The 24,806-nt window shown below is 47.4% G+C and overlaps 1 protein-coding gene across 1 annotated transcript; it reads right to left on the reverse strand.

Moving 5' to 3' along the window:
• Positions 1-1,155: 1,155 nt before the first annotated feature.
• Positions 1,156-19,842, reverse strand: LOC130109109 (chemokine-like protein TAFA-1). The gene is made up of 4 exons (XM_056275850.1): positions 19,539-19,842; positions 9,729-9,881; positions 3,045-3,169; positions 1,156-1,185 (listed from the first exon to the last, which is right to left on the reverse strand). The coding sequence occupies exons 1-4, from the start codon at positions 19,840-19,842 to the stop codon at positions 1,156-1,158; spliced, it is 612 nt and encodes a 203-aa protein (XP_056131825.1).
• Between the last annotated feature and the right edge of the window lie 4,964 nt (positions 19,843-24,806).

Genomic DNA, 24,806 nt, shown 5'->3' on the forward strand with positions numbered 1-24,806 from the left:
TGACCCCCAAGGTTGGACAACCCCGGGGTTCGAACCAGTGGCGGCTGGTGCCAAATAATTGTTGGGGGGGGGCGCAATTTACCTTGGTGCAGCACACCTGACAGCTGCTTTAACGTCCAGAGTTATTAAGAAGGACAACGCAGCCTATAGATTTTATCAGGGTTCGTAGACGGTGGATGATTGACAGTCGAGACGAGGCGTGGTGGTGGGTGTGAACATGATTGACAGCTACGAGAATTGTCCAATCACATTAGATCAAAAAACATTAAAACAATACCGATTCGCTGCCAATAAAAGTGGGGGTGTCTGGGGGGGCGCACAGAACTGCGCCCCCTGGGAAATCTGAAGAAACCAATCAGACAGCAGCCTCAGGTCACCTGCTCGCCACAAGTTCGAGGGCTTACATGAGGTATGGTTTGGCCGGCGCCCCTCACCCAGGAAGTATATGTATTCAGACAGGAAGTATATGTATTCAGACAGGAACCAACCAAACACCACCTGGAGCCAATATTTAATGCTGCTGACAGACTGAACAACACCTTTATCTCATCATTATTTGCATTATACAACTAAATTATATTTAACACGTTTAAGTAGATTGTCCTCGCTTGATGTTTGAAGGGGGCGGTACCCTGGCTCCCTGTAGTGGCCAGCCGCCACTGGTTTGAACCCAGGACCTTCTTGCTCTGAGGCGACAGCACGAACCACAGCGCCACCCTGCCGCCCAGTACTGGATATAATTTCAACGGTGGCCAAACTTCTTTCAGTGGGGGTTATTGGGGAATTATTTGTAATTCTTTGCTGTGCTGTTTGCCATTAAATTTTTCACCCCTACTGTGCTGCTGGCTCAAACCCGGTCGATGACCCGGGACCGATGACCCAGGACCAGGCGTTTTGAGGTAGTCCAACGTCCGATTATAAACTGTAAGCGGTGAATCTCCACACCACCTCTTTTGGAGCCCACAGGTGAGCATTTTTCAAAACTTTGTTTGTACTGTGCGGAGACAAACTAACACCACGTGTGACGTTGCCATTTCAGATAACGAATATCAAGAGTACAATAAACAACAACGGGTCGACATTTCAGGTCACTCACACAGTGTTCAGAAATGAAGAGCAGCCGCTCACCTTGGTCCCACGGTCAGGCGTGTGAGGTTACCAAAGCTGGTCTCTGTCCGGTGATATCTGTCCCATGTTGCACATGTATGGAGATGTGAGGAAAAAGAAGGGAAGAACCTTTTCAGTATTCATGAAGCAGAAAGGTGCCGCGTATAGGAGACCGGGAGATCGGTTCACCTGTGTTCATGTTGTCGGAGTTAAAGCGGGTATGAATGTCTGTTAGAATATGGCCAGCAGGAAGAAATTATGTTTTTCATTATGAGAATTTAGATTGAAGTACTGTTATAAGGGATACTGGTGAGACGTATGTCCAAGTGGGACAGGGTTATGCAGAGGCACCTGTTTTAAAACAACATCTTAAGGGGGGGGGGGGGGGCGTTAGGTGATGGACATATGCACTGTGTGGATACCTGCAGGGAAATGATGTCATGGAAGATAAATTGGTTGCACACGGGAAGTAAGAATCCTTCACAACTGGGGCGTCTGGGTAGCGTAGCGGTCTATTCCGTTGCCTACCAACACGGGGATCGCCGGTTCGAATCCCCGTGTTACCTCCAGCTGGGTCAGGCGTCCCTACAGACACAATTGGCCGTGTCTGCGGGTGGGAAGCCGGATGTGGGTATGTGTCCTGGTCGGTTGGGGTGCCTGTTTGGGGGGACTGGGGGGAATAGCCTTATCCTCCCACGTGCTATGTCCCCCTGGTGAAACTCCTCACTGTCAGGTGAAAAGAAGCGGCTGGCGACTCCACATGTATGGGAGGAGGCATGTGGTAGTCCGCAGCCCTCCCCGGATCAGCAGAGGGGGTGGAGCAGCGACCGGGACGGCTCAGAGGAGCGGGGTAATTGGCCGGATACAATAACTGAACATAAAGGGGGGGGTGTGTTATGGTTAAAGGTTTGGTTAGTCTTTGGGTGGATTTTGCTGTCGGAGAGGAATACCATGTCCATATTTCCACAGCGTTTACGTAGCATCTGTGTTTCCCCAGCTTTTTGATGGGTCTAAATGGCGCCATTTGAACAAGCCAATCAAAAGTGCGCCTCGGAGTGACGTCACACCTGGACCAATCAACCCAGATTTTTACATAAGGCCGCCCACGCTGACAGCAGGGTAGCCTCTTGTTGGCCAGCCACTGTTTCTGGCAAGGGAAGGGGCGGGGCCAGAAATACTGCCAGCCAATCAGGGAGGCGGCTCGTGAATAATGCGATAGAACAGCATTTTTGATCCCGAACAGCCTGGTTCGTTAGAGGAGGGTGTGGGAACCGAAAGGCGTTTCGATGAAACAAAACAACCTTTGGTGAAAAAAGCGTGTTTCATGTACATACAGTAGTTACACTAATTTACCAACCAAAAAAAAGAAAGCTGGAACAGAGCCCCTCTTGAAGTTTTCTGACCCATTTACATGCAACGGTGTCTTGGTTTGATCAGTTTATCGGTACATCGGCTGAGATGACGACCACCGGGAGGATAAATAGAAAGACAAAAGCCCAGCCCATTTTAAGGTCGCGACATCTCCCCGAATCGATGGCTGCAGGCGTCAAGCAGGTGTGATGAGGGCGGTTTAAATAATTGAACACACAGAGGAAGAGGCAGAACACAAGTCTAGGGGTCGTCATAACACATTGAAGGATACTGGCATCACGTTACCGCCTTAAAAGCAAGTAACTGGAGTGAGTAATTGGCCAGTTTGGGTGCTGGAAATGGCCTGGAAGTGCTAAAGGGGGACATGCTAGCCCGTTGGCGTTTTAGCCCCACGGGGGTCTCGGCAATAACTGCCAAACACTGGGCACTTTAGTTAGCGTTAATGGCCGGGCGGACAGCCGCAATAGGAGCCGTGCCACGGTTGACCTCGGACGGCGTCGGGTTTTTGAAAGGTCGGCCCGGTCACCGTGTCTCGCGGCGGCGAGGCGCCTCCTTCCAGAACCTACCTTAGTGGTCTTGATCTTGTTCCCCGTGGCGCAGCTCCAGCCTTTCAGGTCGGGGAGAACTTTACACTCCTCTCCGTCGAGGCACGGCTGCATTTGACACCACCACTTCTGCTCCACTATCGAGGCTGCAGTGCGAGGGGAGGAGAGAGATGGCGGACACAGTTACCACGGCAACTGAAGAGGAGACGACGAGACGTGTGTTTGAGTTAGATGAGAGGTGGAGCAGAGGTTGTTGTTTCCTGATTTGATGGGTCCCATTTGTTTTTTCAAGGTTTTTTTTTTTATTATAAGTGTTATAAAATGGATAACAATGCAAATGCAACACAGTTAGTCGGGATCAGAACACAACCCCTCTAAACCTGCTGCCCTGCACAGACACACACACACACACACATCCATCACCTGCACCAGATTTGACATGAAATCCAGGTAGTAACAAGGAAAACTAGGAAAAAAGGGGGAAAAAAGGGAAAATGTACATGGTTTGAGCACGGCTTCATACAATAAGCCTATCCGCCTCAGTCGTATTGACAAAGTTTAGGAAAGGTTGCCGAATATTGTAAAACTTTATGACAGACCCCCAAAAGTGTATTACCTCATTTTAATACAGTATGGGACGTCCCATTTCCAGTGTGTAAAAGCAGGGCAGGTGGGCTCCTTCCATTACAGCATTATAAGGCATCTTACCAATATGATGTGAAAGCTCAAAGGCTGTCCATATCCCAACGATGGTTAATATACGAGTGGCCAACCCTAAGAAGTGCAGTGAAATGTGAATATTGCATAGGCCTTCATAAAACCGTAGACGGCGTGTCATAAACTGGCTGCTAGAACGAGACGCAGTTGGACGTCTGAGAGACAAAACAAGGTGGCGGGGGCCGGTTACAGCAAACACTCCTTGGAACCTCGAGAGTTTGGCTTTGGATCAGTGAAGGACTTGGAATTGGATTATAGAGCTCCTTAAACTGATGGAAGGTGAGGGAATTCTGTTTAAAAGACTATATCCCACAATTCATCTGGTATTTCGGTGTTTCAATCTTCCTCCCGCTTACCTTCCCGTGCAGTCTGGGGCTCGGGGCCCGGTTTCTAGCTGTGAAGAGAACGAACTCTTGAATAATGAAATGCTCTCCTCTCGACTCTCTCTACAAGTGTCAGAGTAACGACGGGACGCGTCATCACGCCGCCGCCGATGACGTCACCCCGCAGTTCACAGAGAGACGAACCGGGGAGATGTCTGAAGAGCACAACGGAAAGGATTTGGATTAAACACTGCGGCCTTACAGTCGTGGAAAAGTCTGATGAAAAGTGTTTGCTAGGGCGTCTGGGGTGGCATGGCGGTCTACTCTGTTGCCTTCCAACACGGGGATCGCTGGTTCGAATCCCCGTGTTGCCTCCGGCTTAGTCGGGCGTCCCTACAGACACAACTGGCCGTGTCTGCGGGTGGGAAGCCGGATGTGGGTGATGTGACCTGGTCGCTGCACTAGCGCCTCCTCTGGTTAGTCAGGGCGCCTGTTCGGGGGGGGGGGAACTGGGGGGGAATAGCGTGATCCTCCCACGCGCTACGTCCCCCTGGTGAAGCTCCTCACTGTCAGGTGAAAAGAAGCAGCTGGCGACTCCACATGTATCGAGGAGGCATGTGGTAGTCTGCAGCCCTCCCCGGATGGGCGGAGGGGGTGGAGCAGCGACCGGGACGGCTCAGAGGAGTGGGGTGATTGGCCGAATACAACTGGGGAGAAAAAGGGGGGAAAATACAAAAAAAACAAAAACAAAATCACAGTGACCTGACATGGCAATATTGATTACAGGGCACAAAAAAGGGTTACATCTCCACTTAGTGATGCTTTGGAAGTGTACAGGTGGAGGAGAAAAGGATTATATTTGAGTTTGTGTTAGTTTTCTTTGAGTTTGTGTTAGTTTTATTTGAGTTTGTGTTAGTTTTATGTGCTGGTGAGATATGTTGATAGTTTCTTTTGGGGGTTAAACAAACAGATTTGCAGATCGATAATCTGAAAACCGCGACTGAGATCTGGTTTCCTCTTTAGATGTTGTGCCTGATCCACCTCGGCATAAAGAGAAGGTCTGCCTCGTATGGAGACTAGAGCTGATCCACCTCGGCATAAAGAGAAAGTCTGCCTCATACGGAGACTAGAGCTGATCCACCTCGGCATAAAGAGAAGGTCTGCCTCGTACAGAGAACAGAGCTGATCCACCTCGGCATAAAGAGAAGATCTGCCTCGTACAGAGAACAGAGCTGATCCACCTCGGCATAAAGAGAAGGTCTGCCTCGTACAGGGACTAGAGCTGATCCACCTCGGCATAAAGAGAAGGTCTGCCTCGTACAGGGACTAGAGCTGATCCACCTCGGCATAAAGAGAAGGTCTGCCTCGTATGGAGACTAGAGCTGATCCACCTCGGCATAAAGAGAAGGTCTGCCTCGTACAGAGAACAGAGTTGATCCACCTCGGCATAAAGAGAAGGTCTGCCTCGTACGGAGACTAGAGCTGATCCACCTCGGCATAAAGAGAAGGTCTGCCTCGTAAGGAGACTAGAGCTGAGCCACCTCGGCATAAAGAGAAGGTCTGCCTCGTACGGAGACTAGAGCTGATCCACCTCGGCATAAAGAGAAGGTCTGCCTCGTACAGAGAACAGAGCTGATCCACCTCGGCATAAAGAGAAAGTCTGCGTCGTACAGGGACTAGAGCTGATCCACCTCGGCATAAAGAGAAGGTCTGCCTCGCACAGGACTAGAGCTGAGCCACCTCGGCATAAAGAGAAGGTCTGCCTCGTACGGAGACTAGAGCCGATCCACCTCGGCATAAAGAGAAGGTCTACCTCATACAGGGACTAGAGCTGATCCACCTCGGCATAAAGAGAAGGTCTGCCTCGTACAGAGAACAGAGCTGATCCACCTCGGCATAAAGAGAAGGTCTGCCTCGTACGGAGACTAGAGCTGATCCACCTCGGCATAAAGAGAAGGTCTGCCTCGCACAGGACTAGAGCTGAGCCACCTCGGCATAAGAGAAGGTCTGCCTTGTACGGAGACTAGAGCCGATCCACCTCGGCATAAAGAGAAGGTCTGCCTCGTACAAAGACTAGAGCTGATCCACCTCGGCATAAAGAGAAGGTCTGCCTCGTGCAGAGAACAGAGCTGATCCACCTCGGCATAAAGAGAAGGTCTGCCTCGTACAGGGACTAGAGCTGATCCACCTCGGCATAAAGAGAAGGTCTGCCTCGTACAGGGACTAGAGCTGATCCACCTCGGCATAAAGAGAAGGTCTGCCTCGTACAGGGACTAGAGCTGATCCACCTCGGCATAAAGAGAAGGTCTGCCTCGTACGGAGACTGGAGCTGATCCACCTCGGCATAAAGAGAAGGTCTGCATCGTACAGAGAACAGAGCTGATCCACCTCGGCATAAAGAGAAGGTCTGCCTTGTACAGGGACTAGAGCTGATCCACCTCGGCATAAAGCGAAGGTCTGCCTCGTACAGGGACTAGAGCTGATCCACCTCGGCATAAAGAGAAGGTCTGCCTCGTACAGGGACTAGAGCTGATCCACCTCGGCATAAAGAGAAGGTCTGCCTCGTACAGGGAACAGAGCTGAGGTAATCCCCGCTGATGGAAAGAAAGAAAATTAAAAGGTTAAGTGCTGAGCTTTTTCATCCTGAGCGGCCCCATGGAGTGCTTTAAACTTGGAGGGGCCTTGGCACACAGCAGCAATTTGCAAAGAGCGTCAATACTGAAATGTCAAACAATAGGTCACATGCATTGGGTGCAGACTTTAGGCAAAAACTTCCAGACCAAATTGAAGTGGCCGTCTCGACCGATTCGGGCGTCTGACACATTAGCATGCTAAGTGATCTTCTGGGTCATTGACTTCACAGCCTGCGGTCGCCAGCGACCAAAGTTGGCTGATGTTTTAACCTGTGAAGCCAAAGGCAAATTTCCACATTTGTGGACAATAAAGATTATTATTATTATTATCATTAAGTTATTCATAGGTGCTAAAAATTCCTTCAAGGGCCTCTTTGGAAGTGTCTGGGATGTGATTGCCTGTTATGACTGCATGCATGTGATAAAATATGATGAGCTACTACTACTACTACTACTACTACCACTTTCGGCATTCCCATTAGGGGTCGCCACAGCGGATCATCCGTTTCCATCTCTTCCTGTCCTCTGCGTCTTCCTCTGTCACACCAGCCACTTGAATGTCCTCCCTCACCACATCCATAAACCTCCTCTTTGGCCTTCCTCTTTTCCTCTTCCCTGGCAGCTCCATATTCAGCATCCTTCTCCCAATATACCCAGCATCTCTCCTCCACACATGTCCAAACCATCTCAATCTTGCCTCTCTTGCTTTGTCTCCAAACCGTCCAACCTGAGCCGTCCCTCTAATATACTCCTTCCTAATCCTGTCCTTCTTCGTTACTCCCAGTGAAAATCTTATCATCTTCATCTCTGCCACCTCCAGCTCCACCTCCTGTCTTTTCGTCAGTGTCACTGTCTCCAAACCATATAACATAGCTGGTCTCACAACCATCTTGTAAACCTTCCCTTTAACTCTTGCTGGTACCCTTCTGTCGCAAATCACTCCTGACACTCTTCTCCACCCACTCCACCCTGCCTGCACTCTCTTCTTCAAATCTCTTCTGCACTCCCCGTTACTTTGGATGGTTGACCCCAAGCATTTAAACTCATCCACCTTCATCACCTCTACTCCTTGCATCCTCACCATTCCGCTGTCCTCCCTCTCATTCACACATATGTGTCGCGTCTTCCTCCTACTGACTTTCATTCCTCTCCTCTCCAGTGCATACCTCCACCTCTGCAGGCTCTCCTCCACCTGCACCCTACTCTCACTACAGATCACAATGTCATCGCAAACATCATCGTCCACGGAGACTCCTGCCTGACCTCGTCCGTCAACCTGTCCATCACCACTGCAAACAAGAAAGGTCTCAGAGCCTAAAATAATATCAAGTAAATACAATAAAATATGATGAGCTATTTCGTGCTAATACATGGTCTCTGAATAAGCCAAATTAGACAGTGTGTACACCAAAACAGTTTATGAGGAAAAAAAGTCCCAAAAACATCCCGCTAAGACGCAGGGCGTACTAGAAGACCAGACCAGTTGTTAGGAGTGTTGTACAGAGTGTTAGTGTGTGAAAGCCCAACAGTGTGTTAGGCTTAATAATTCTCTCAGCAGAATAGATTACTGCACTGCCGTCTTCACACTTATTTCATGATGTCAGCTTTCTTCTTCCTACCTCCTCCCTTGGTTTTCTGATGAAAAGAAAGAGGGGGAGTCTCTCGGACCTCTGATGTGATAAAAATACTCAGAGTTACAAGAGTACAGTTTTACCACGACGTGACCCTGCGACGTTGTCTGGCATGGGCAGCATGCACAAAGGCGAGGAAAAGAAGAGCGAAGGGATTTGGATTTCTTTTAGTGACGCCCAGTTTGTTTCTTCATGGTGTGTGCACCATTTGAAGAGAAAAAAGTACATCTACTTTTATGAAATGCTCAAACAGTAGTACAAAATGAATCAATTTCACGGTACTTTGAAAGGGGTAGAAGGTTATTTTCCCCCCCTTTTTCTCTCCAGTTGTATCCGGCCAATTTACCCCACTCTTCCAAGCAGTCCCGGTCGCTGCTCCACCCCCCTCTGCTGATCCGGGGAGGGCTGCAGACTACCACATGCCTCCTCCCATACATGTGGAGTCGCCAGCCGCTTCTGTTCACCTGACAGTGAGGAGTTTCACCAGGGGGACGTAGCGCGTGGGAGGATCACGCTGTTCCCCCCAGTTCCCCCTCCCCCCTGAACAGGCGCCCAGACCGACCAGAGGAGGCGCCAGTGCAGTGACCAAGACACGTACCCACACCCGGCTTCTCACCCGCAGACACGGCCAATTGTGTCTGTAGGGACGCCCGACCAAGCCGGAGGTGACACGGGGATTCGAACCGGCGATGGGTGGTAGGTTATTTCGACCTTTGAAGGCCTTTCACAAAATGATTGCCCCTTTTCAGATTTGGCACTCTTTGTTTTCGAAATTTTGAATGATGGCAAATACTTGATTGTCCAACGAAGACCACTTTTGGGGATGTCTGACCATCCTTCACAACCCCCATCTTGTGGAGGAGCCATGTGATGCAGACCTCGTAGGGCCGGTGACTTTAAAGAAAAGCCTTTCGGGACAGATCACTCAATGCTAAATATGAAATATCCCCTTCAAACTGATCACTGGTCTAATTGCTTTGGGTTTTTTTTTTATTTTTCAAATATAGCAGCGCAGTATGACTTCCATGTCCCTGTGGGCGACTCTGCCTGTGGTGTCGAGCCTGTGATGTTTGTAAAATGACCGTCGGTGCGGTACAGATACCAGCTAAACCCATAAAACTTTCCATATTCAGGGAAACAAACTTTTCCCCAGATTAGGGCACTTATATTGCAAATAATAAATCTTGACCCTGCACACTGTGGATGACTGTAAGTGGGTTTGCAGCACCCCCTTAATGCAATTTAACTTGCAGCAAGTCAGGTGGTTTACTACCGAAGACTGATGACTTCAGCAGAACCAACCATTAGGTGTTGTGGAACAGCCCACTGGCCAAAAGAAGAAGAAGGGAAAAAAAAAAAGGACACAGAGAATTGCACATGATGTATGCGGCTGGAACGTACCATCTACACAGGACGGGGCTGCTCGGGTGGTGCCGGCCACTTGTCCGGGAAAGCAGGAGCACTTGACGGTTTGCGAGCGTTCCTCGATTTTGTTCTTGTTGCAGCAGCGATGCAACGCCACGACCTCGCAGGTGCCCGTTCTGACATGATGCGCTGTCGAAACAAAAAACGAGGGGGTGAAGGTTTGGGTCCTCGGACTCGGCCCGGTGGTTATGTAGATTTCCTGCTCGTCTGAAATCAAAACCTGTATCACCGTCCCTCTCGGCCTCCCGGCCGTCTGTCTCAATTAGGGCTGAACAATACACATCACAGCGCACACATGTCGCAGTCACATTGCACGGAAACTAGTGAAGGGCAAATCGGGCTCGTCAGTCATGTTGGGCCGCAAGTCTTTTTGCTTTACAGAAAATTAAACCTGTTGAGAGCCACTTTTATCGACTAGTTTTGAGGATGATATTCTCGCACAGCCGAGAAATAATATGAATGAGTCTGACTGAAAGTACTTCTTAGACAATGCCCCAATTCCCCTCTAACCCCCCCCCCATCATTGCTACAGTAGTCAATGGGAAAATGGAGCTCCCCCCCCCCCTCTTTTTCTCCCCAATTGTATCCAGCCAGCTACCCCACTCTTCCGAGCCGTCCCGGTCGCTGCTCCACCCCCTCTGCTGATCCGGGGAGGGCTGCAGACTACCACATGCCTCCTCCCGTACATGTGGAGTCGCCAGCCGCTTCTTTTCACCTGACCGTGAGGAGTTTCACCAGGGGGACGTAGCGCGTGGGAGGATCATGCTATCCCCCCCCCCCCCCAAACAGGCTCCCCGACCGACCAGAGGAGGCGCTAGTGCAGCGACCAGGACACACACCCACATCCGGCTTCCCACCCGCAGACACGGCCAATTGTGTCTGTAGGGGCGCCCGACCGAGCCGGAGGTAACACGGGGATTCGAACCAGCGATCCCCGTGCTGGTAGGCAACGGAATAAACCGCCACGCCACCCGGACGCCCAAAATCCCAATACAGAAAAAGAAGAATAAATACGTCACCATGCTGGTTTTTCTCAGTGTTGTTCAGCCTTGTTTCGACAAAGAGAAAACCCCTAATGTACGCTCGTGGGGTGGTGAGGCAAATGAATATTTTAAGCTACGGTGCTGAACGTGTTGCAGCCCTGTCATTTTTCTTTTACCTGCTGACTGCTGTGGCGATAATAATACGATACAACGGTATTTGAGCAATCAGTCCCAGACATCCTTTTAAAGTGCACCAGAGGCTCCAGTGCTTTTGCACCGGCACCTTCTCTACCCCCAAAGAAATAAATGGTTTCTAACCCACTGTTAAAACTAAACCCAGAAGCTAACGACTGGCCTCCGGTTACAGCGATTGACGAATTTATTAGCTGTTAGCTGAGGTCTTTTACAAGCTTGTCTTTCTATATCTTCCTGGTTAGCACTGTGGCCTCACAGCAAGAAGGTCCTGGGTTCGAACCCCAGGCCGTCCCAGGTCCTTTCTGTGTGGAGTTTGCATGTTCTCCCCGTGTCTGCGTGGGTTTCCTCCCACCATCAAAAAGACATGCATGTTAGGGTTAATACTCCTGCCTGTGCCCCTGAGCAAGGCAGTGGAACGAAGAACTGGAGTCGGTCCCCGGGCGCTGCGGCTGCCCACTGCTCCTGTACAATAGGATGGGTTAGATGCAGAGAACATAACCTATACAATGACAAGATAAAGTGGCTTTCTTCTTCTTCTTTCTCTCTTCTCAGTCTCATGGCTACCTCCCTGGTCCTTCTCAGAGCTGAAGATGTAAACGTGTGCTTGTGTTATTTTCACCAGCAACATTTAAAACGAGCAACCGCAAAAGTGAAATGATTTGGATATGATTTAGATACGCCAGCTGCAGAAAGCACCAGAAAGGACATTTGTTTGCAGGCAAATAGCGAGGGTTTCAGCTTTAAATGCACCCAACAAAGTAATTATGTAAACATACACAAGCTCGGTAACTACATGGGAATACCTGGAATTTTGCAAGTGAGACAGTTTGAGATGCCCCCACAAATAGAAACCGCCTAAGAAGCTGATGGCGAGCGGAAAGTGCAGCGCCGCTGCTGTGTTTGGGAGCCAGTTGTCGGATCAGACTCCATTGTTTGAATTATTTAGGGGCTATGCCGTTTCCCCCCTCTCCCTTTTAATTGCACGTGGCATTTTCATGAGGTGTCCCTCTGCATTGCCAGTTATTTCTAGCATGCACACCGAATTTTAGAGGCTGAGTGTGCAACTGTCAACATGCTGTTAGCACTTCGACTACAACGAGTTAATTATATTTCCATCCGCATATGTTATGTGACAGAAGGCAAGGTTGTGTTCTTCTGGGTCAGGGTGTATTTGAGGCAGTCAAGCTGTGGTTGCAGACTGCGGACTGGTGTTGAAGTGACGGTTATTAACAGAGCTGTTGTTTCAAGCTACATTAGAGTAAAGTAGATTAACGGCACAACAGTTAATAACGCCGGGCGGTTGTTGAATATCTAAAAAGATTCAGTCAGCTCAAAATCATGTCCAATCTTGATGTATTTCAGTCGTTAACTATGGCAAATTTGTGCGTACACACCCACGGGATTTTTTAGCCGTGAAGTTTGTCTCGGGGACCAGTGTAGAACCTGGATAACCCCTGAATTTAGACACTGATTGGCTAACACTGATGTCTTTGCAGGCCTGGGTGATGCTCGTTGCGGGAGGTGGACAGTAGGTGTTAGGAGGAAGGAATTACAAATAACCATCATGCTTTGCTGCTGTCCGTCAGACAATCTTGAGGGCTAAAATATTCCATGGGTGTGTAAGAACAGATTTGCCCATAGTAACGGTTGGTACACGAGGCCCCATGGTGCTGTGGAAATATGACCAAAGCCCCCTGAGAAACTCTCCTCCTTGTTTCTCAACAAACAGGTAAACCATTCCACAAAACCAATCAGCATCGGGTAATGATGACATCATCCAGTACTCTGGATTTCATTGGACAGCCAATGAATTGGCATCATGGGTCCGTCAACTTTATGCGAGCTAGCGAGCTACCAGTAAAGAGTGTTGTGAATTCAACTTCCTGAGAAATGGCGCTGAAACAGTTATAACAAATCAAATGATACTTCTGAAGATGGAGAAAAAAAAGGTACACCTTTCTGACTGAAGTAAATGCGTTAGACTGGTTTTCAGTTCTGGGTATCTAATGTTTGATCGTTTCTTAGCTCACTGTCATTTTTTTTTCTTGTCCATAGGCTCAGTGGTTGTATCAGGGAGGGCCTCCAACGTAGCGGTTTGCCAAATCATTATGGTGGATTGACAAGACCGCCGTCGGTGCCGTGCCCTCACAGGGTACCGACGGAAATGATCAAATCCGCTGTGGCGACCCCTGGGAAACGGGGGACAAGCCGAAAGAAGAAGAATAAGAAGAAAAGGTAACACAAGGTTAACAGCAGCGATCAATTGTGAGTTCATATTTTCACAATATGATTTAAACAAACTCTTTGGTGCGAGTTCAACATATAACTTGACACAAAGTGGTTCCTATATTCATGTCACAATGTCTGTGTATATATATATATATATATATATATATATAAAATCACTCACTTCTATTGGACTTGAGGCATGGGTGAGTAGATGAGGACAAAAATTCAAACCATAATAAGGAAAGAGACAGGAAGGTGGGGGTCCATTTTATGTGCACAACTTCTGATGTTATTTCTTATCCTTCAGTCCCCCACCCCCGTCCCCACTTATACATCAAAATAACAGGCACTCTGCCTAAAAGTAGCGGGAGGCTGACTCGTACTCTCATACTCTGCCCAAAAAAACATGGAATATATGAAAGACAAATGCATATCTGGCTGTGTTGCTTAGATCTGTGTAAGAGTACTGCCTCTGATATACGTGTCTTCAAAGGGCCTGCTCCACACTCAGAGAAAGTCGGTATTTTGACTGGATTTTCTTACTCTGCCAACTACACAACCTCTGCCAGTGTACAGACAAGCATGTTTCACCTGGGGATGGATCCTGCACAGGCACCACATCTCCACACGCGCTGTGCCGTGGCTGACTGAAGAACAGCCCCATGATTCTAAAACATGGCTCCTCTGTGGCCGTAGTCCCTGTGGGATTATGGTGGTGCTTTCTGCTGTTCAAGCCTTATTTACTGTGTTCACTCTAACCAGTCCTTATTTAGAGGTGAAGCGCCTCATGAACCTGGCTTCTAACCCACTCACTCACAAACTGACACTCAGTCTCACGTTTAGCTGTACCACCTTTGTAGATGTGTGTGTGTGTTGGGGGGGGGGGCGTCAACTCTAAAATGTTGTGTGAGCCAGTGCATCTTAAAATGTAAGATGTTGTGAGACGTTAATTTTTTTTTCTTTTGCTTTTATTAACATTATAATCCTCATTGCTAAGAAAAATTCATCCATCCGCTTATCCCAACCAGGGTCATGGGATGCTGGAGCCTATCCCAGCAGTCATTGGGCGGCAGGCGGGGAGGCACCCTGGACAGGCCGCCAGACCATCACAGGGCCGCTGAGAAAAATGAAAAAAAAAAATTCTGCCCCTCCATCACTATTCTCTCTTATGCCGGGCTCAGACTACACGATTCCTACCATGTCAGAATTTTTTGTATTTTCTTCCTTTTTTTCTGGACCCCCCCCCCTTTTCTCCCCAGTTGTACTTGGCCAATTACCACACTTTCATCACCAGGGGGACGTAGCGCGTGCGAGAATCACGCTATTCCCCCCCCAGAACAGGTGCCCCGACTGACCAGAGGAGACGCTAGTGCAGCGACCAGGACACATACCCACATCCGGCTTCCCACCCGCAGACACGGCCAATGTGTCTGCAGGGACGCCCGACCGAGCCGGAGGTAACGCGGGGATTCGAACCGACGATCCCTGTGTTGGTAGACAACGGAATAGACCACTACGCTACCCGGACGCCCCATTTTTTTGTATTTTCCTGCCTAGTCTGAAATCTCCTATGACGTTTTCCTTGATGTTGTCCAATAGGATGATCCTCTAGTAACCGAGAGAAGAAGAAGAAGAATTAGAAGAAGAAGAAGAAGAACCAATAGGATGACAGAGTGCTCTCTGGCGCGCATGTGTAAACATGGCGAAGAGAAAGCGACGCTGCCGTCGCTGTCGGGTGGAACGACGAAACCGAGGACAGGGTCGTTGAGCAGTGGCAGCAACACCCCTGTCTTTTTGACGTTTCCTCGAGGGAGAACCGCGACAGTCCAAAGAGAGAAATGCTGGCGAGAAAATGGCGGAGGGACTTCAGCACCCCGGTGAGTAGCCGGTTAAGCTATGCTAGGTTAGCATTCCCCAGTAGCGCTGGCCGCAGTAGCGTCGGCAAGTCGTTTTTCTTCCCTTTTCGTTCCGAACACCACCACCACCACCACCCGCGTCACACGTAGCGTTTTGACAATTTCTTGACCCTCCTCCCCGACGACCTTTGAACTCGCGCGAGATCGTGGTGATTGGTCGGGGTCATACTTGTAGCGTTGCCGGTAGACAGGTGTCAACACGTGGCAGGAATTTATGGCGGTGGTACCCCAACCTTGCTCCTGGAGAGCAACCATCAACCCTAATTTAACACACCTAATTCTACTAATTAGCTACTGACCAAGATCTTGATTAATTGAACCGGGTGTTAAATCAGGGTTGGAGTGAAAACCGGCAGGAGGGTAGCTCTCCAGGAGCAGGGGCTGGGCACCACTGATTCATGGCATTATGATTGCCTGATCTGACACGGTGACCTTGTTGAAAGACAAAAATCTAGTGTGGTCTGATCCCGGCTCTAGCCTCTCCCCTTGTACTCTATCACTTGGCCATGCCCATGCGGTTTCATTGGAGGTAGGGTTTCACAGAAACGCCATCGACAGAGATGTAAGTAAAACGTCCTCTGTCACCCTCAATATGTTCAAACAAATCAGTCTTTTAGGACTGACCTTTAGATTGAATTTTAGCTCTGTTGGACCGCTGCAGAAGGGTCTATTTTACAATGTTCATGTGGAGCGTCCAGTTACAATATGATGTTCATAATGTGTAACGTTAGCTACTCAAGTGAAAATGTGCAGTCAATACTAGACCTACTTCCAATTACAAACTCGAGACAATGACCCCCAACAAAGTCACACAGCAGCAGTGCTTCCTATCTATGGCACTGCGTCCTTGTTTATTGTTTACAAGGCACTTTGGTTTACAGTATCTTTGAAGTGAATATACAAATTGTTTTTTGAGTATCGTAATATTGGAATTACTTTTCTTATCCCTATCATCGTTGTGATTCTGTTGTCATGGACCGGATTTTACCCAAGTTTCTCTTGCACTGTTTGTATCCCCCCCCCCTCCATTGCTCAGGTTGTAATGAACACTTTCACTCCTTCCACCCACCTCGCAGTTATTCGGTTCAAACGCCCTTTCATATGGGTGAGGATGAAATACAGAATGATGTCACACTTTACATCACGCTGTCTTTCGAAGGATTGCTGCAAAAGATTGAATTTCATTTGAGTCCATGTCAAACAGAAACAGGCTATTATTTGATTTCGAGGCTTATTTTAAATTGTGATGCTGCTGTTGCAGTGTGGGCGTTCCGCTGGGGTTACATCAATTTAAATGGTCATTATGAGAGAAACTTCTACGAGAGAAAAATGCTGAAAATGGCAATTTATTTCAAATTTTGCCTCAACTGACAAATCTGTGGGCCTGCTTGTATTATTTACACTGGAAAGGAGAACGACAGTAATTATAGCCCTCGGAAATACTAGTGTTGGAATGAGTCGAGCTCTATAAGTGTATTTAGACTGAAAACTTTATAATCGCCCCGGGTCAAAATGTATCCAATCTTAGTACATTCAGTATAATCTTGTTCTAAAATATTACAAGACTTGAATGTTACAGAGAGCCCTGGAATACAATTAAAATGCAACTTTGATATACTAAAAGACTAGAGTTTGGGCATTTTGTAGAAAGGCAAAATCCTTATACAGGAGGAAAAAGTACTCTCCTATAAGATGGATTAGATATTGTCAAGAAAGTAATTATTGACTTATTACTAATTAAAGTAAACTGAACAATTCATTAGCAGTTTGTTAGTGCTTCTTGGACAAAATCCAATCTAGATTTGATTTCAGTAATAAACATTGTTTGCTTTAACAAACTGCAATGTCAGTGCGGAACTGAGTAGTTGTATACATAAATCTATTTTATCAGTTGACTCAGTTTAACCACCTGAACAAATATATGAACCACAAACTTTGATTTTTGCAGCACCAACAGAGGCCAAGAGGAGACGTTTCTTATGGGGTTTGTGGCGCTGCGGTGGCTGTTGACGTTTCAAGGTACAAAAGACAAACAAGGGCAAATGCCTTGACTGGAAAAGAACAGGCTGACATAGCCATTAGCACAAAGTTGAGTTGAACTGAGAAAATGTGAATAGTTTATTAGTTGATCTGATGTTTGCATCTGTGTGCTTGAGTGTGTTGGTATCTGTATGACTCATGAATTAATACTTCACTGCCAAACCAGGTTACATGTGTCACAGTGTGCTCAGACAGGACAACGGCAAATTGACTTCAGGGCACACACAACACAGAGAGACACAAAAGACAACTGTGGGGGCGTCCGGGTGGTATGGTGGTCTATTCTATTGCCTACCAACACGAGGATCGCCAGTTCAAATCCCTGTGTTACCTCTGGCTTAGTCGGACGTCCCTGCAGACTCAATTGGCCGTGTCTGCGGGTGGTAAGCCTGATGTGGGTATGTGTCCCGGTCGCTGCACTAGCGCCTCCTCTGGTCAGTCGGGGGGGGGGGGACTGGGGGTAATAGCGTGATCCTCCCATGCGCTATGTCCCTCTGGTGAAACTTCTCACTGTCAGGTGAAAAGAAGGGGCTGACGATTCCACATGTATCGGAGGAGGCATGTGGTAGTCTGCAGCCCTCCCCGGATCGGCAGAGGGGGTAGAGCAGTGACCGAGACAGCTTAGAAGAGTGGGGAATTTGGCTGGGTATAATTGGGGAGAAAAAGGAGGGGGAAGAAACAACTGTGAAGTATAACAGTGATGGAGCACAGGGACGTTGCACTGAAGAGCCTGCTGTCCGTGCACAATTGTGCAGAGCATAACTGTGCAGTTGACAAAGTGCTGATGTATAACTGAAGGGTCATTCAGTAGCTTAATAGTTTTGCTATAAGTGTGTGTGTGCTAGTGGTGACTGCCAACCAAAATTACTCCACAGTTAAGTGAGTGTATACACATACTTAAATATACAATTCTGGTTATTTATATAGGCATACCGTCACTTCAGGTTTTAAGCTTTAGCTTGTTTTTATGGACTTGAACCACAGAAAAACCTGACAGAAACCAGATTTTTTAAATGTATTTTTCATGCATGTACATACCATATTAACAAATTTTTGCACTCGTCTTCTCATTTCATATAGCCTGAATTGTGAGGTCCGTACTAAGTAACTGGGTTTTTGTTTACTGACACAATATAAAAATCCAGTTGACTCTAGTTGAATATAGGCAGATTGTTTTTAACAGGACTCAGGTTGCCTCCTGTTATTGTAAGGGAAATGTGATGCCATTATCACTGCAGTGGTTTCTGCAGGTGCCAAAGCTGCTGATGCCCAAATCTGCTGCCGATGCTTCGCTGCAAAGGTGTGACATGACACTTGTCAGATATGTCACCTTCAGCCCGCCACCAGTCTGAGGTTAATTTCTGCTTGGCCGCTCCACGCTTTTACCGACTGTCACTTGAGAGAGATGGTGTACCTTCTGTCAGAAAAATGGGCCACTTGAAACTTCAATGTCGTGCTCCACCAAATTTAGCTTTGCTGAGGACTTCATCATTGATTGCCACCTGGTTTGACTGGATGGCCACAATCGATGTTTGCATCACCAAAATAGAATTTCATCATCATAGACAATGTTGGTTAGCATTCTCTTGCTTAGCATCACTGTCCAATACTGATAGTTTATATTCTCCCCAACCTCAATGGGCGAAAAAGCAGCCCATACATGTTTACCAACTGGTTTGGCCACCCCCCCCCCCCCCCCCCAACTATTTCAACCCATTTTCTTTAATGCATGCTCAGTAATCCAGGTAAGGAAATCACAGAAAGTTGAAGCAGTTCATCTGAACACAGCATTTGTTGAGAGAAACTTTTCGTCACTCGTCTAAATGACTTCTTCAGTCTAAACTGACCCGGGGGGAAGCTAGGAGTACATCTATTGCCATCTTACAATGCTGTGATTGCAACTATTCCCCAATCCTCTGTGAATAGTACACATGGCCATTGTAACTCTAGTTAATGGTCACGGCAGTTTGCATATGAAACCGGTCGTTGGTTTCTGTCATTATGCCGCTGTATTGTTTATAAGGGTGGGATACCTGCAGTCAGCTGAGACTGAAGAGGTCACTTAGATGAGTGATGAAACGTTTCTGTCAGTAAATGTGGTATTCAGATGAACTGATTCCACTTTCTGATATTTCAACCCATTTTTAAATCCAAGATGTCACCCATAACATATTGTGCCCCCCCTTGATGTAAATATGAGCAAAAGGGGCTTTGAAAAAAATTCTTTATTGTTTATCCTCTTGATCTTTCGCTCAAAGTCAAACCTGTAATTGAAGCAAAACGATTGAAAGGAAATAACTTGAACCTGAGTTGAGATAAATTCTTATCATGAAGCAATTATTTTTCTGAAAAACGTGTGCCACAATTATTGGCACCCCATCATTTAATACTTTGTGCAGCCTCCCTTTGGCAAGGTAACTGACTTCTCCTATATTTCGTAATGAGGTTGGAGAACACATGGCAAGGGATCTGAGACCGTTCCTCCATACAGAATCTCTCCAGATCCTTCAGCTCATCCCACAGGTTTTCTGTGGGGTTTAAGTCAGAGGACCGGGATGGCCATGGCAAAACCTTGATTCTGTGGTCAGTGAACCATTTTTGTGGTGATTTCGAGGTGTGCTTTGGATCGTTGTGCTGCTGGTAGGTCCAACCACAGCCCGGTTTAAACCTCCTGGCAGTGGCAGTCAGGTTTTGATTTAATATCTGCTGATACTTGATGGAGTCCATGATACCTTGTATGCTAACAGAGTATCCGGGGCCTTTGGAAGAAAACAGCCCCACAACATCAAAGATCCACCACCATACTCTACAGTGGGGATGAGGTACTTTTCTGCGAAGCCATCTTTTGTTTACGCCAATCCCACCTCTGGTGTTTGTTGCCAAAAAGCTCTATGTTGGTCTCATCTCACCGGAGAACGCAGTCCCATTGAAAGTTCCAGTAACGTTTGGCAAAGTCTAGGCGCTTGATTTGTTGTTGGATAACAGCAGAGGGTTTTTTCCTGGCAACCCTCCCAAACAGCTTGTTGTTATGTAGGTGGTGTCTGATCGTAGTTTCGGAGAGTTTCTGACCCAAACACACAACTAATGTCTGCAATTGTCCAAGTGTGATCCTTGGCGATTCTTTGGCCACATGAACCATCCTCCTCACTCTGTGTGGGGTCAGTTTCAACACACGTCCTCTTCCAGGCAGATTCTGACATTGCAGTTATTTTAAACTTCTTAACTAGTGCCCTGAAAATGGAAATGGATCCGGGTAGGGCTGCAGACTATCATATGCCTCCTCAGATACATGTGGAGTCGCCAGCTGCTTCTTTTCACCTGACAGTGAGGAGTTTCACCAGGGGGACATAGCGCGTGGGAGGATCACGCTATTCCCCCCAGTTACCCCCCCCGAACAGGCGCCCCGACCGACTAGAGGAGATGCTAGTGCAGTGACCAGGACACATACCCACATCCGGCTTCCCACCTGCAGACACGGCCAGTTGCGTCTGTAGGGACGCCCGACCAAGCCGGAGGTAACACAGGGATTCAAACCGGCGATCCTCATGTTGGTAAGCAACGGAACAGACCACTATGCCAGCCAGACGCCCGGGGGCATTTTCATCCGTTAAGCTAATTTCTTATAGCCATTTGCTGATTTGTGCAGCTCCACAACCTTTTGTCGCACATCATTACTGTATTCTCAGGTCTTTCCCATAGTGATGGACGACTACGAGAATTCCGCCTGTGTCACCTCATATTTATACCCCAGTGAGACAGGAAGTCAGCGGTGACCACTTAAGTGCTCCTAATCACTCAGGTGAAGTTAAAAATAAAATAGGAATAGGAATATACTTCAATTAGATTTTAATCATTAGAATTTCTAGGGATGGCAATATGTGGCACACGTTTTTGACAATATTTTATAAGTATTTTTTTCTTTCAATCCTTTTACTTCAATTAAAGGTTAGATTTTGCTTAATATTTTGAGTGAAAGATCAAGAGGATAAATGGCAAAGACATTTTTCCACAGCCGCTTTTTCTCATATTTATCAAGGGTGCCGATATTAGTGGAGGGTAACTGTAGTTTTACTCTTCAGACCACAGAAAACTTGCAAGCAAATACTAATCTCTTTATAAGTCCTGTCAAATCAGGGGAGACACAACTTGATCTGCGTAACTAATTTGATTAAATAGCACATAGTACAGCTTTGGCCCAGTTGCACAATGTAAATTCCTACGGGGGGTAAAAGTTTATAAATTCAGGCCTTTCTCCTTCAGGGGTAGATTAAACTATATATAACACTGGTGGCTGCACTGGGGTTGCATGGCAAAGAGTTGTAAAAAAAAAAAGAGAAATGACAGCAGGGGAGTATTTTTCTTCTTGTTCTTTGTTTAAATGGTGAATCACCTACTCACCGGGACATTATCACCACCATCTGTGCATGAAATGCTCTTAACTTAAAATCATGGTTATCGGCCACGTAGGTTTGCGCATACTTGGAATTTGACTCCGGTTTCGGGGCTGTCTCAGTGTACTTAACATAGAATATCAACACTGCAACACAACAATCTTCACATATATACATAAGGGTTGACTATATACAGGTGAAATAAGAAGCGATGAAGTGCAACGGTGCAGAGAATATAGATGACTTTTATGAAAGCATTATGAGGGAACGTCTGATTTGAGGTCCCAAGTTCTAAATCACATTTATTCTCCAGATTTTGTTGAGGCATCCATCTTTCTTGAGGGTATTGCAGATCATCAAATATGACATTTTCTATTGTTTCCTTTCAGTGGCAACGAACACACCCTCCTGTGTGATGTTTCTTTATTAACTGTAGTCAATCGTTCAGTTGTGTGTGACATATTCTCATTCTTCCCCATTGCTTCGTTTTACAGTGCAGCGTCAGTGCACTACTCTGTAGCCTTGCACAACATGCATGGTAAACGTCTGTGCTGATTGCATAGGAAAGGGAATAGTGTTCATTCATTCATTCATCTTCACCAGGGTCGGGTCACGGTATAATAATGTATTATATATTAGCGAATAATGTAATAATAATGGGGAATAATGTGCTGTATGGTAAGAGCCTGGTAATACCATGGAAGCAGACAAGGCTTCCTTTTGCAGTACTTTTCAGTTTACTCACTGAGAAAATTGTAAAAGCATCTGCAAGAACGTGCCCATTATTTAAGTAGACATACCATGACACGAGAGGAAAACTTGCTGCGGAGGTTTTACCGGGTAATTATTGATGTAATTTTTTCAATTTGAATAAAAACCATTCCATCGTTTCTAAGGAAACTCTAATAAACCCTTTATAAATGGGTGCAGCCATGAACAGTAAGTAGCGTAACAGTGTAACGACCACAGATGTGTAGGCTCGCTAACCCTTGGCTAACGGGTCGGACCCTTTAGTTGACTGGTTAGCGCAGTCGCCCATGGTGCGGGGGTTCGATTCCCGGCTGCCCCCTGAATTTTCTCGCTACCTTGGTGGCAGCCGGGAATCGAACCTGGGTTCCCCGCACCACGGGCGACTGCTCTAACCAGTCAACTAAAGGGTCCGACCCATTAGCCAAGGGCCAGCGAGTCTACACATCCGTGGCCGTTACTATGTAAGAAAAAGTGTCACATTGTAAGGGATTAGAAAGTACCATCATAATTTCTAGATAGAACCTAGTTAAGCTTGAGCTGTTGCCAACATAAACCTTGGATAACTGCAGTTGTAACTTGAACTGACAGGTGATAAGAGGAGGCGTTTCTACGATTTGGTTGCCTACTTTCCCAGGAAGTGCACAATTATATCTGAGTTACTACCAACCAGAACCACTCACAACTGCACGGTGCATGAGTTGATGGGTAATAGTGGAGGTTTTTGTTAGTATTTCAGTTGTAGTTTCTCTGTATTTACCTATTTATTTACAGTGGTAATTACCCAATAATATACTTTATTTTTCATTTTCTAGCCCCACTTCTTTCTGTAAGTGGGGAAGGTTTGTCTGGTACTGGACTCCATTTAAAGATCGAGTGAACGTGTGGAGCGATTGATTAATGGAGAACAGGTGACGGTCGATGTAGGCGGGGAAACTAGGTCAAGAAATAGTTTTTCAAATGCTTAATTTTCCCTTTATGGGCGTCCGGTTGGCGTGGCGGTCTATTCCGTTGCCTACCAACACAGGGCTCGCTGGTTTGAAATCCCTGTGTTACCTCCGGCTTGGTCGGGCGCCCCTACAGACACAATTAATTGGCTGTGTCTGCGGGTGGGAAGCCGGATGTGGGTGTGTGTCCTGATCGATGCACTAGCGCCTGCTCTGGTCGGTTTGGGCGCCTGTCCGGGGGGGAGGGGGAACTTGGGGGAACAGCGTGATCCTCCCACGCGCTACGGCCCCCTGGTGAAACTCCTCACTGTCAGGTGAAAAGAAGCGACTGGTGACTCCACATGTATGGGAGGAGGCATGTGGTAGTCTGCAGCCCTCCCCGGATCAGCAGAGGGGGTGGAGCAGCAACCGGGACGGCTCAGAAGAGTGGGGTAACTGGCCAAGTACAACTGGGGAGAAGAATTCTCCCTTTATTTGCATTCGGTGTTCTGAGCAAATATCACACCGTCACAGCCCAGGATGGCTGATGAGCAAGATGTTATTTGGTTTTCATTCATTTTATTTCCATGAAAATGGAAGAAGATACAACTCAAAATTGTCTCGCAATGTCTGGGTATTTCGGTTTTTTTTAAAATAAATTTATTTGTAGTTTTTCCCCTTATCCCAGCCGATTAACCCAATGGCACATGGCTGGAACTCTTGTGGAATAACTCCCCTGGCTCACGTTTCCACAGGAAGGAGATAGTCGTAACACCAGCGTCCTTCAAACTCGTGTTGGCTGCTCTCGCTATTTTACACGCTGAAGCCTCGCATGGATTGCATCACCTTCAGGCCGCGAAGGAGGCGTAGGGAGAATGCTTTCAGTTGCTTGGCTGCAGGCGCCCGGATGGGCCTGAGGGGTCGCTGGAGAACGACGAGTCCCCGAACCCTACACCCACTATTCCTCGGGTAAGGGTGGCCTAATGAATGCCTTACCCCGTGGACACTCTGGCCGTGACCGGTTACGGCGAGTCTTTTTTTTTCTTCTTTAAATGGAGCGCCAACAGAAGGGATCAGCGTTCTGGTATCCATGAATGGAGAGATGTTTGGAGGACATCTCGCCGTCTCTCATCGGTCTTCTCTGTATTAAATCCTCCCTCTCACATCTTCCTCGTCTGTTTGCCTCATCGTGTTTGTCTTTAAATAGAAAGGAGAAGGAAAATCTCAGCTCTTGTCGCGGATTTCTTTTCTCGGCAGAGAAATCTTCTCAGGGTACAGAGGCTCCGACCCTTGACTTCCTCGCCGTGGGACACGGGTGACGGCTGGTTATTTAGGACGCAAAACGCTCGGGATAATTGTGTCAGCCTGAAACTTGCAAGGCGTAGATTTTGACGTCCATAACGTTCGGGGGCGATTGAAGAAGGGTTTACAGCCTGCCGAAGAGGATCAAGAGGGACCATGTCATCCCATTGTGGGGCTGAAGCTCCGCCCTGAGTTAAATGGTTCAACGCCTCATAGGGGAAAGTGACCAGATGGCCCCCCCTCTTTTTTTTTCTCCCCAATTGTATCTGGCCAATTGACAGTGAGAAGTTTCACCAGGGGGATGTAGCATGTGGGAGGATCACGT

This window comes from Lampris incognitus, chromosome 3 (assembly GCF_029633865.1).
Source record: "Lampris incognitus isolate fLamInc1 chromosome 3, fLamInc1.hap2, whole genome shotgun sequence".
Classification (NCBI taxonomy): Eukaryota; Metazoa; Chordata; class Actinopteri; order Lampriformes; family Lampridae; genus Lampris; species Lampris incognitus.